Below are 13,195 nucleotides of genomic sequence, written 5' to 3'. Positions count from 1 at the left end.
GGGCCCCCCGTGTTCGATCTGCCGCTGGGCGCGCCCCCGTCGGTGGCTTGGGTGTGGCGCGCCTCCGCCGTTCGGGTGGTTGTGCGGCCACCGCCCGCCGCCGCCGCTGCCGTCTTCGGGGGTCGGGGGCCCTCGGCCGCGCCACCGCCGTCGACTCGTGCTGGCCGGGGGGCCGCTGCCGGGTCGCCGCTCGCTGGGGGCAGGCCTCCTCTAGCGCCGCCGCCCCGTGGTGGCCGGTTGTGCGGGGGCGTGCAGCCACGTTGTCGTCGCCGGCGCTCACACCGGTCGCGGCGCCCTTCCTGGCCGGCCCTCTCCGGTCTCGTGGCTTGCCATGCCGTCTGGTGGTCGGGGGCCGCCGCCACCGTCGGCTTGGTCGCTCCTGGGCGGGCTCCCAGGCAGTTGCGTCGAGCGCTCCCTTGGTCTGGGCGCTGGCCTGCATCGCCTGCTCGTCTTGGGGTCCCCCCCCCCGCTGGACGTTGGCCGCCCTCCTGGTGACCTCCTGCGGCGCGGTGCCCGCCGGCGTACCCTCCTGTGCTGCGGTGGCGTCGGATTTGTGGAGGGACTTGGGTGGAGGCGAAAGCCATGGACCCATTTGCGGGCCGATGACGGCGACGCCCGAGGGCGCCGCTCACCTTCTTGAAGGCGTCATCGTTCCCCCTTGTCCCTCCTCTCCGGTGAGCTCTCCGGATGAAAATCCTTGCTCTGCCCCGTTGGCCGCCCTCCTAGTGGCCTCCTGCGGCGCGGTGCCGGCCGGCGTACCCTCCTATGCTGCGGTGGTGTCTGATTTGTGGAGGGGTTTGGGTGGAGGCGAAAGCCATGGACCCGTTTGCGGGCTGATGACGACGACGCCCTTGGGCGCCGCTCACCTTGTTGAATGCGTCATCTTTCCCCCTCATCCCTCCTCTTCGCTCCGGTGGTGGTGGTCGTTTGCTCTCTTCGGAGAGTTCCTGCTTCTGCGCCTGCCTTCGCTCGGTTGCATCTACATCGTTAGGGTTGCGTCGGTCGTTGTCTGGCGGATTCTTTGCCGCCGTTGCTCTGGCGGATGCTTTGCCGCCATCGTCGTATTGGTTGAAAATCACCTCGGGCGGATGCTTTGCCGTCGTCGTCGTATTGGTTGAAAATCACCTTGGGGCGGATGCTTTGCCGCCGTGGTTAGTTGGTTGGGTGGATGCTTTGCCACCGTTGTTGTGTTGTAGACTTTTGCACCCTTGTCGTTGTAGTTTACTTTGCAGGTTCAGTTGTATGGTTGTGCTAGGTTTGTAGGTCGGGAGAGTCTCCTCTCCTGTCGTTCTTGCTGTTCTTATCTGTTGTGTTGTCGTCCGCCACTTACTTAGTGGCGCTTGTATCCGTCTTAATAGCCTCTGCCTATTAAGATTTGTAATGGTCGTATTGCTTTCCTCTTAATGAAATACGTGCTCAGGCACGTTCGCGAAAAAAAACGTGTGCGATGAACTTATATCGTAAGCAAGATGCTGTTGTTCTCGAACGCACATGAAAATTGCGTATCCTTACATTAAGAAAGAAGAAAAAGGGTAAAACAGCCCTAACACAAACAAACTCACACACTCACCCACAAATGCTTAGGGCAATAAGAGCACAGTACCACCTCAGCGCAAAAGAAAATGACCATTAACAAGCTCAAGCGCAAAGCAAGAGATAAATATACCATACAGCGGGGCATAGCGTACGGGAGATTTTTATTAGATAGCTTTAATTTATAGCTTTATCTAAAAAAGTCGCTCTCTATACATCTTCACTCTCCAACAACTTTTCTATATCTTGTTTACACTCTAAAAAGCCATTTTTGCTATCTATCTTTGGCTAGTGAGAAATCCGGAATAGATGATGGTATATTTGGATAACCACTTAGAGAAACTCTTAGAGGCTATTTTTCTATTAAAATCTCTATTTTCTAACAATTAGGATGAATATAGAGAGTCTCTTGGAGTTGCTCTTAGTTTCATTAAACTCATCATGAAATATGTCTCAATAATGGTGCGCTTATTTGATATTCTAGATGTTGTATATTATTTTTCTTATAGATACGATCAAGGTTAATTAGAAAAGTTTGACTTAGGATAAAATTGAAACCTTTTATATTTTAATTTGAGAGAATAATAATATACATGAAAGTTAGAAAAATGCTTCTTCACCTAGCTTGATATAGGAAACTAGGTAATTTGACTGCAAGCTGGTGATCCCCTAATAATTTGACATCCAGTAAAATATTTGCTGCACAATTCAGTCCTACATTTTCAGCCGTGCACGGATGAATGGCTAATTGACATGCCACCACCATAAATATAATGTGAGGTTTAAACATTATTTTAACTCTGTCATCGCATTATTAGTCCGAAAAAGCAGGAAAAGGATACTATCACTCAATCATGAGAGACAGCTCCTCCCATTCTTTGTTCCGGACCTTTTTGTATTAAAGGGGGCAACACGTTATTTGGATCCGTACGTACACGTACACGTACACAATGCCAGGACAGCGTCACAGCAATATGTGAAGAAACTAACAAGATGGAATTTGATGCAAACCAGAAGGTCGTAGAACTTGCAACGATCGAATCCTGCTTACCTAGCTAGTTGTAACGAGATTCTCTTCATTTCATAGGTCAGCCCAATTTATTTGCTTGTTTAGGCTGCATATTTTTTTCTGCCTGCAAAGTAGCTGACAAGAGACATGTACAGTATACAGGACAAAGTTGTAATATTAAAAAAGGTGGAAAGGTTATGCTACTATACATGTTGCTTTTGTTCTGTTGGGGCTCACGATCGTAGTGTCAGGGAAGATGGACAAGCAATATATTATATATTACTTAAAGCAAGCAAGAATCAACTACAATATTGTTTCAAAAAAAAGTGGCTTAGATGTGTTCAATGCTTCCACAAAAAAAAATGTGTTCAATGGTGCCTGCATGATCAGTTTAAAAAAAAACGCCGCCAGAAGAAGAAACTCCACCCAAGTATATGTAGGAGGCGAGAGACTGGGTAACAACCACCACGAGCCAATATATATATTAAAGGAGATTCTCATGCTCGATCACCTTTGACCTTTATGAATACGCTCATGTAGCAGTAATCGTACATCCTTAAGCCCTAAGAAGTAAGCTAAGTATGATTTATATGCTGCAATCTGCTCTTCAAGGTGCAATACATCGCGTGTACACGCTATTGGCGGATGTGCTGTTGCATCACGAAAAGCCAGGGGCTGTTGTATAGTCTCTGTCGATGCCTGCACCATAGGCCCTGCGGTGAACACCTGCCTCTCGCTAGATCTGAGGCTTGTAGCGCAATCTGAATTTGCATCTCTCCAGTTGAATAGGGTGTCTGTTGATCGACTTTTGCCTGCTCCTTGGGGCGGCTCCATACTTGATCAACTGCTGCCTGGAGGCTGTCTGCAATCCAGCTAAGTTGAAAGGATTATTGTCAGCATGACATGAAGATGCAACATGGTGCGTGTGACACCAGACTGAATGACAGTAGGGTCAGTTAAATAACATGATAAAAAAAAGTTGGCCGAAAATAAGTAATTCAGAAAGAGGTGCTCTGTAAACTTTCAGCTATTCACTAAAAGTTTTTCTGCAGAGGAACCAAATTGAGGTTGTTTAATTTATATTACTAAAAACAAATGGCATATGAAAAAGAAATTCTTTGCAATTGCATTTTACAAAAGTACTGAGTTTAATATGACACTTTATAAACTTTTTATTCTCCTATAAGGTTACTTAGTTACTGAAAGATTGATAAATCAATGCTGCAAGATTGAACAAATCTCTTTGTTTCCCCGAAATAGTACCATTAACTTATGACAAATGAGTACTACCATCTTATTCTCCGAATCAGGCGCAGAGATCACCAGATAGATGGCTAAACAGAAAAAGCCTTTGTGGTTGTTAACAAAGATACTGTATGCTAGATTCTCACTACAAGAAAAGAAGGACAAGCAAGGATGCATTCATTTTTAGGAAGAGCCATAGCTGCCATTTGTTCTCCGAACACAATGCGTTCTTTTAAGATTATAATTGACTGGCATAGCTAGGTTTATTAACAAAAATGGGTGTAGTATTATTTGGTGTCACTCTGGACCCATGAAAGCGATGCTCGGGCTCATTATTTAGACCCCTTCTCAAGGCCATTTCAAGCCATCTATTACTGTACAGAAAACAAGTTGCTTGAGAATCAGATGCATCCAAACAGGAATTTGCGGGAGAAAGAATCTATCTTAAGAAGCATTCAAAGATATTATACTGTTGAAACAACAAAGTATCAAATCTTAAAGGTATAGACACTGTTGAAACCGAATGTGAAATGACATGGTATCAAATCTAAAGGCATATAAGTACAGTTGAAGCAATATAGTATTAAATTCCCCCACCAATAGTGTTCTACTTTGGAGCTGAACAGCAGTAAAAACAACAGGCTGTTTAAAAAGACAATGGTTGCATGGAAAGAGCGGGGAGAATACATTAGTGTACAAAACACTTAACGATGGTTACATGCTTAATGCTTTGTTCCAGTGGTTATTTTTTAAGGAAAAAAGGTGACGTTATTTTTTAACCCCTAATTTGGCTCATTTGAAGTCGTCAAAGTAGAGGAGTGTTCCAGTGATCTAGTTTATATTTTAGATTATTCCACTATGCATAGAGTTGTCACATTTGACATTTGTCTACAGCTCCTTCACTAGACTCCAAATGCACTGACTAATAGAACAGGTGCAAACTAATTGACCTCCACCAACCCAACAACCCACCAATCCAAGTACATCTATAACGTACAAAAAACATACATGACACTGTTGATGTTGGATTCCGGATTTCTGATCCAGACCCAAACCAATTATGGGATACAATACTTTTCGTGCTTTTGGCTTCTTCCAAGCCTACATCTTGGCCGGCAATTGCTAGTCACTAACACTTCATTGGTAATAACGACTGGGTATAGATTGCGCGGACATTAACATGCTTTAATCAGAACAAATACAAGGTTAGTGAGAAGCAATCTCGTGTTCTTCCCACATGCCCCACAACCTAAAGGATGCAAAGAGGTTTGTCTCTTTACCTAATTTCTCCCATTCCGTTCTGCCTGATCTTTCAAACTTTGAGCTCATCAAATTTATCAACAGGATATGCAGTGCTGCTAGGATGCCTCTCTGCTGGGGTGATAGTTGGGGTCATTGCCATTCTCTGCCATATCAGGAGAAGAGCAAGCAAGTTTAAACCATCAAGAAAGGATATCGGTAATTTCACTAATTAATTGCAATCCATATACACATAGAAGTTACTGAGATGATGGCTTTTTACCTACTAATATCAATATGCAATTGCAAATGTTTATCTCGCAGAGGTCACATTGGCATCCCTTGAGTATGAGGAGACTACCTGCAAGCCGATGTCTATCAAAGATATATACACAGCAACTGAGAACTTGAGTCCAACAAACGTCATTGGACAGGGTATTGCAGGTACATGTAGTCCACAATAGCCGATTCAAGGTTATGGTATTTATATCAACAAGCAAACAGAAAGTGTATTTCTCGTCAATGAGCATGAGACTTAGAAGGCAGTAAATATACTGTCTAAAGTATGTTACTCTTGATGGTGTGCAATTTGATCCTTTTGTGGTTCAGGGAAAGTGTACAGAGGAGTGCTGGCAAATGGCTGGCCTGTTGCAGTGAAGCACATCGTTAAGAATGAGCATGCAGGAACTTTCCTTAGGGAAGTTACAAGCCTGTCACATGTCAGGCACCCGAATCTGGTGTCGTTAAGAGGTTACTGTGATGGGCAGGAGGAGTTCTTTCTTGTCTATGAGCTGTGTATCAATGGTAATCTATCAGAATGGCTATTTGGTGAGTAACAAGATTGCCTAAACATTTAACATGATGACTAGAACTTCAGAAGTATATATTTTCTTTACTTCAATGAAGAAAAGAATAATTTGATTACAGGAAAAGATAAGAACCTCTCATGGATTCAGAGGCTTCAGATAGCACTTGGAAGTGCTTGTGGCCTTTGGTTCCTGCACATATATCCTGAAGGCTGCATCGTTCACCGTGACATCAAGGTTTGTTGCATGATCTGAAAGAATTCAGTGCATCTATTCATATTTACTCAAACTCGTACTTGCTATGGCAGCCAACCAATATACTTCTTGGGGTTGATATGGAACCCAAGCTGTCAGATTTCGGACTCTCAAGAGTCATTGACTTAGGTGTGTCGTACGTAAGCTCTGAAGTCAGAGGAACCTTTGGCTATGTCGATCCGGAATACCGCCACAACCGCAAGGTGAATGCTGCAGGGGATGTGTACAGCTTCGGGATGGTGCTCCTGCAGCTCCTATCAGGAAAACGAGCAATCAACATCATGAATACCGCTATGCCAATGTCACTGGACAAAATGGTAAGATCATAAGCAGTTAGAGTAGGATATTACGCTTTGAGATGAAGTATGAGCTGAATCTGTGTACCTGTCGACTGTCTTCCCAGGCTTCTGCACTTATCCAAGATGGCAATGTATTGGACTTTGCTGATCCTAGGTTGAATGGAGAGTACTCAACAGAGGCATTCGATCTTAGTTTGAAGCTTGCTCTGTCATGCACTGGTCACAAGAAGCAGCGGCCATCCATGGAGCAAGTTGTGTCAAAGCTGGAGAAGGCACTTGAGATCTCCTTGAGAGATGATGCGAAGCACAACAGCATTAGCATCATTGAGTCCCTTGCATAGCTACTAGTGCCCCTTAATGTTTAAACATGATTAAACATTTTTGTGCACTAAAGTGAACAAAACCCATTTGAGTGTTGACAAATTTACATCAAAATGTTTTAAGACAACCCGATACAACTACTTCACACCTAAGAGGTAGTTAGAGACCAAAACTAGAGACAGTACTCTAATCTAGACCTACAGTATGATGTCAGCTTGAATATTGCAGCATCTTTTGTTCCACATTATACATAAAAGTATAACTACTCCCTCCATTTTGTAAAGGAAGTCGTTTTTGTAGGAGGGATAGAATTGGTGTAATGGATGGATTGTATTAGCTTGAGGCCTCGGCCGGTATATATAAGAGTACAAGACTTGGGGTGCAAGGCAACCCCACCGGATATGTATGGCAGTCCGGATACAATATCTAAACTACCAAATATACTCTAACATCCCCCCGCAGTCATAGCGGGAGCACTGCAGAAGGTGAGACTGGAGGAGAAGCCGAAGGTAGGAACCGACGGACTGACATCCCCCCGCAGTTGTAGCGTCGGCGCAATGCGGATGCTGCGACTGGAGAGAACCGGCGAGAAACTCATGCGGATGGTAGCCCTTTGTGCTGATGTCGAGATAGCCGAGCTGAAGGAGCCATGGTCGAAGATGCCGTGCGTAGAGTAGCCGTGGTCGACGTAGAGCTGTCAAAGTTGCCGAAGACGAGGTAGCCGCACATGAAACCGCGGGCGTACGAGGAGGCGCCATGGTGGTGGCGTAATGGAGAAGACGCCGGAGACGAAGATGGCGACGCGTCGAGGCAGTCGTAGAGGGAGCGATGCCAAAGTCGATGCAGTCAGGCCATCGGGCGACACATGCCCGAGTTTGCCAGGCTCGGGAACGCATCGGGGACGATGGGCACGCACCGGTGTTGCCAATACCGGACGTGCAAGGGAGGATGCACAACCAGACGCCGTCGCCGAGGGACCAGCAGAGAAGGCCTCCATGGCGGTTGCAGGCGCAGAAGAAGGCGAGGTAGAAGACGCCAACACCTGCTGTTGCTGGAGTAGACGAAGTAGTCGGGGACGAGATGGCGACGCTGGCGACGTGGTTATGCTAGACGATGCGATGAGGGGAATCCAGACTTTCTAGCACAAGACCGAGTGATCCGGATGACGCGGCGGCGGTGCTCGAAGGAGACGGCGAAGAACTCGTACAGCTTGACGAAGACCATGCGCGAAAGACGCGCACCGATAGAGTTGACAGCATGTAGATGCAACGGCGAGGACGACGATAGGCGGCGACGCTGCTGCCCGAGGAGGCGACGCAGCGGCAACCCTCTTGCTTGGCGAAGCATCGCGCAATAGACGACAAACGTCTCAGGAGGGAGGTTCGCGCGATCGGTTCATCAGGCCGACGGCGTGCGAGGCGAAGACAACGATGGCGAAGGTGGTGTCGAAGGTGGAGCCTCCCGATCGGTGGTGGCGAAGACGAGCCGACGTAGGTCGACGTGCAGACGAGGGGGCGCGGCACAGGCAGGCGTTCCGGTTACGCCGCAGGCCAAGCCAGCAACACAGTCGAAGGAGATGAGGAAGTCGGTGTTGTCGAAGCCGATGTCGATGATGCGCGAGTCGACGGCGGTGGGCGATGGGGACGCAAACCCGATCACAGATCGGGAAAAAGAAAACAACAGCAGCAACCGATCGGGAAGGCGACAGGGCGCTGGTCCGTGGGCGGACGACGGGGGTGGCGCGGATCAGGCGAAGCGACGGTGGAGCGACGCGGATAGGACTGAGCGACGGCCACCGGCGAAGAGGACCCGTCCAGGCCTCCTCCACCACGACTAAGGGTGCGGCCACCACCACGGTGGCGCGCTGCATCGGCGGCGAGGAGTGCAGCTGCCACCACGACGGCTGCGCGGATGGGAGGGCCCAGCCGGCGGCGTGAAGGAGGGGCGCGACCGGCGGCACAGCGATGAGGTCTTCGATCTGCTGGAGCTTGACGACACGACGACAGGCGGCGGGATCAGATGGATCCACCGCAGACTCGAGGACGATGACGAACACGGCGGTCAGAGGGACCGGCCGCGCATCTAGGAGGGCGCTGCCCCCAGCGGAGATGGATCTCCCCGGGGGCGCGCGGCGGTGGCGGCGGCGGCGGAAGCTAGGTCTAGGATTAGGAACCCTAGTCTCGTGATACCATGTAGGAGGGATAGAATTGGTGTAATGGATGGATTGTATTAGCTTGAGGCCTCGGCCGGTATATATAAGAGTACAAGACTTGGGGTGCAAGGCAACCCCACCGGATATGTATGGCAGTCCGGATACAATATCTAAACTACCAAATATACTCTAACAGTTTTGAGTTTGTCTTAAGTGAAATATTTTAAACTTTGACTATAAATAAATTCTTTTAGATTGAGTTTGAAAATATAAAAACAATGTAAGTAGATTCATCTTGAAATGTACTTTTGTAAAAGTATATATTGACTATATTTTATAAACTTTATAGCAAAAAGATAGTGGTCAAAGTTATGTTTGGGAGACTGTGTCGATGTCCGAAATGACTCCCTTTACAATATAGAGAGAGTACTGCAGAGGAAAACCAATAAAAAGAGAGAAGCATGATACCTCATATGAAATACAATGATCTAGATAACAAATGGAAACACTGATAAGTACACAAGCCACAATAATTAGCTTGTCAGACATAATTGCTTTGCAGCATATACCCCCTAGTGCCAAATGGTGTCATGGGTGCCTTGAATACCAAACAGTACCATCTATCTCCATGTGACTAATTTAAATAATGAAATTCTTTTTCAATAGAAGTCAATGTCATCCATAATACAACTTTATTCCATAACAATATATGTTTCCTAAAGAATTACAGGGCTATACAAAGGCGCATTAGCAATCATCCAGTTAATAACTAAATCTAATTACAACATAATGCAGAAACCAGACTGTTACCAAATTGATCTTCTGCATATATGGGAATAAAAATGCACAGCACAAATTATCGAAGTGGCAGTTCATTCAGTGCATCAGTATAATCCTTTTGGTTCATTGAAAGGACGCACAAGCCATGCGGGAGAAAGAGATAAATGGCAAGAAAGATTATCACTCCAAGATCAGCTTCTTCACCTATGGCAGGTTGAGGGGGTTGCCGCAGGTATATCTGACTGGCACACCACATACAGTACAGGGTGGCTATCACCAGGATGAGAAAAAAAGATTGGTTTGATTTTTCTGCTGCGGACTTTCCATGCTTCACTCTGTCAAACCAAGGGGGAAAATAATGTTTATAGAACTGCAACAAGGATTTGTAATTAATATTAATACTTTCAAAAGGGAAAAGGCTTTGCTGCAGCATAATAATCATGTAAGCATAATATTTTCAACAGGAATCGTGGTCTCGTGAAACATTGAAAACTAAGGCGAGCATGTAAATGTAACCATTCTGTAGCATAATAATCATGCAAGATTTGTTGTCCATCAACAAAGATCAGTGAGTACTTCTTTCTCTAGCATAATAATCATGCAACATTTGTTGTCCATCAACAAAGATCAGTGTGTACTTCTTTCTCTAGAATATACAGCAGAACAGTGTATCTTTGCATAAGAAGAAAGCAACACAGGTTCGAAAGGCTGATCACCAGAACATATAAAGAAACAACCTAAACAGACAAGTTATACAACAAGCACATTTCTGTTTCTTTTTTTTTCTCGAACATGCAGGAGAGCTGTGTGTTGTTCCATTAAGAAGAGAAGCAAAAGTACAAGAAGAAGAATTTCGAATATATGTTGCCAACACTTCCCCTTTTGGGGTGATGGGAATTGCCCATTTCTTTTTTATTTTCTTTTCTTTTTGAAAGGATATGGGATTGCCCATTTCCAAGTGACTAACCAAACAACATCATCGATTTCCATACCAAACATGATGGTGAAAAACACAGATACCAAACTTAGACGTTCTAAATTATCATAATGTTAACGTCTATAAAGAAACAATTTGAATTAGTCGTTTTGTATATAAGGAGACAAGGTTTTAAATAGCATTTGTAGTGGAATAGTGCCGAGGCGCCAAAATATGTTGTGTCATTTATAACAGCATGTCTTACAAAGCTATAACTAATAATTTAGAACTTTGCAAGGAGCCGAATCTAATTTCTGTATATGCCTATATGGATTGCACCGAATAGTTTGCACATAATGATAGTGCACTTAAAAAAACCATCACCTGTGGATGTACACAAATCCCCCGATGAGGCAAGTGCAAAGAAGTCCTACAATGACCACTGCATCAGGATTGATAGGAGCACGGCCTTTCCACCAACCAGTGCTCAGGATCCAAGTGTACATTTTAGAATGGCCATTCTCCTGCATCAGTACAATATGAACTCAGTTGGGGAAAATGACACTGCTAATTCCAATGTGTCGAGGGGGAGGTTCATTTGTGATCTGAACATATTTGACTTTACATGTAGGAATAGCATGCTGGTTGGTTTAGGCAGATATTTCTAAGAAAAAAAAAACTCTTCTCCAAACTGGTAAGCAAACATTCTTCAAGGTTAGACACCAATTCTAAGCTAATGCCCCCTCCCATTCACGAGAAAACATTCCTTGAGGTTGCATGCTCACCTCAAACAAGTGGTCCAGGAAAAAATGAGACAGCGAGCCGGCCGAGATAAGCAAGAAACACTGCCTCTTGTTTAGTGGCACCTGCAACAACACCAAGATTAAACAAATCAGGCACGCAACACTAGATTGATACGGAGGCTTCTGACTCTGGAGCTCCTGAACCCTTTCTGCAACAGAGGATTAGGATAATGTGGCATTGCCCGGACTAGACCTGACATAGATACCAATTGGCTCATTATCTAAAAAAAAAGAAGATACCAATTTGCTAGACACAGCCGTACGGAACAGTAGATTCAGAAAAGGGCCAAGCAGAAATAGCAAATCCAGGACCAGGGGTAGAAAAGACTGATGAGGAATCAAACATTACGGCACGCACCCCGCCGGGGGAGTCGAGGACGCCGGCGCGGAGCAGCCGTCGGGAGAGCCAAGCATAGGCACAGGCGAGCGGGAGGCCGAGGAGGAGCGGGTAGTAGAAGGGGTGGTGCACGGCCGACATGGCGAGGTCCCCCGCGGCCGACGCGGAGGCCGAGGACGGGAGGAAGGAGCAGAGCCACTCGGCGAAGGCGCCGAGGTCCGGGCCGAGGAACGCGTTGGCGGCGTAGACGGCGCAGTGGTGCGCGCCGAAGCGGCGGTCCCCCGGCCCGGCGAGCCGCGACAGCGCCGCCCCGCCCGACAGCGCGTACAGCAGGTGCGCCCCCGGCCCCGGCATCCCGCCCCGCGCGCCCCTGGCCGCTGACAGGCTGGCTCGGTGGATCGGTCGCCGCCGGGCCGCCGAGGCGTGGCGGTGGGAGGAATCGAGCGGAGTAGGCAGACGAGGACGGGTCGGGCTGTCACTTGTCAGGGGGTTCTGGTTTGGTTGTTGGGCGAGCCTTTGCTTTGCCGTGACGCATTCCCCTTCCCCTTCCCCTTCCCCTTCCTGGTCTTCTGGCTCGCAGCTCGCTCCTGCTCGGTACGTAACGGTAAACGGTCAGGTGTTCTAACCTGGACAAAGCCCTGGTCAGCATGAGCTGCAGGTGTTCTAGACTGCTGGAGGTCTAAACTAGCAACTGGTACGTACTTAACAAGTACGATTTAAAAGATTATCAGTGCTTGCAGTTCGCCGGCTGCTACACGATACCCAGGAGGCCAGAACACGCCAAAAGAGTGCCAAGCAGCAGTCTCAACAAACCAGCAAATGGGCCCTCGGTGAACTTAGCCTTACGTAACAGCTTAGCTAATCTGCCTAATCATACCTGCCCGGGTGCTCCGCATATTCCATTCAAAGTGTGCCCGAGATGATGATGACGGAGCATGACTGGCAATTAACAATGCTGGTCGAGCCGCCTAGGTAGCGTCTTGAGCCTTAATTTTCATAGCCCTCCGTTTCTATTTATAAGACTTGTTTTTTTAGAGAAAAGATCTCCCGCTTTATTTCGTGAAACAAAACTTAACATAGTTCAGATTGTTCAACCTCGCTTAAGCGAGCTCAACAATTCTCAACTGACAGAACGGGTAATCGAGGGAGCCACATGAAAACATAGCATCACTCATAACCCCCCCCCCCCCCCCCCCCCCCCCCCCTCCCCAACGTCCACCACATCGCTGGAGCCCAGCTGGGACGGCCACAATGGCGAAGCTTCCGAACTTGATGTCTGGGCAATAGTCTATTTATAAGACTTGTTTGGTCCCGTTAGAACAAACTTTTGATCAAGAATTAGGCTAATGGTGATATACTAGTATAACTTTGTGACAAGTAGCTAGCGTTATTTGGTTCGAATTAAAAAAACAATGGTTTACGGTTATGATCTTTTATCAAACAAATAAAGTAACTGTTGGTAAGTTTGTCCTAAGAAAAGTAGGCATGGTAACAAGACGA

The 13,195-nt window shown here is 46.8% G+C and overlaps 2 protein-coding genes across 2 annotated transcripts; one reads left to right on the top strand and one right to left on the bottom strand.

The window, feature by feature from the left end:
• Positions 1–3,039: 3,039 nt before the first annotated feature.
• Positions 3,040–12,197, bottom strand: LOC120681580. The gene is made up of 7 exons (XM_039963111.1): positions 11,717–12,197; positions 11,341–11,421; positions 10,940–11,079; positions 6,472–9,974; positions 5,310–6,341; positions 5,068–5,192; positions 3,040–3,404 (listed from the first exon to the last, which is right to left on the bottom strand). Exons 1-4 carry the CDS (start codon positions 12,047–12,049, stop codon positions 9,716–9,718), a joined length of 813 nt encoding a protein of 270 aa, XP_039819045.1. The 5' UTR covers positions 12,050–12,197; the 3' UTR covers positions 3,040–3,404; positions 5,068–5,192; positions 5,310–6,341; positions 6,472–9,715.
• LOC120681581 (probable receptor-like protein kinase At5g18500) lies at positions 4,406–6,754 on the top strand. The gene is made up of 6 exons (XM_039963112.1): positions 4,406–5,245; positions 5,351–5,470; positions 5,636–5,854; positions 5,954–6,069; positions 6,141–6,404; positions 6,491–6,754. Exons 1-6 carry the CDS (start codon positions 5,044–5,046, stop codon positions 6,725–6,727), a joined length of 1,158 nt encoding a protein of 385 aa, XP_039819046.1. The 5' UTR covers positions 4,406–5,043; the 3' UTR covers positions 6,728–6,754.
• Positions 12,198–13,195: the final 998 nt, after the last annotated feature.

Source organism: Panicum virgatum, chromosome 7N (assembly GCF_016808335.1).
Source record: "Panicum virgatum strain AP13 chromosome 7N, P.virgatum_v5, whole genome shotgun sequence".
In the NCBI taxonomy this organism is placed as follows: domain Eukaryota; kingdom Viridiplantae; phylum Streptophyta; class Magnoliopsida; order Poales; family Poaceae; genus Panicum; species Panicum virgatum.
Note: the sequence above shows the minus strand (reverse complement) of the source record. Positions and strands in the feature narration are given on the sequence as shown.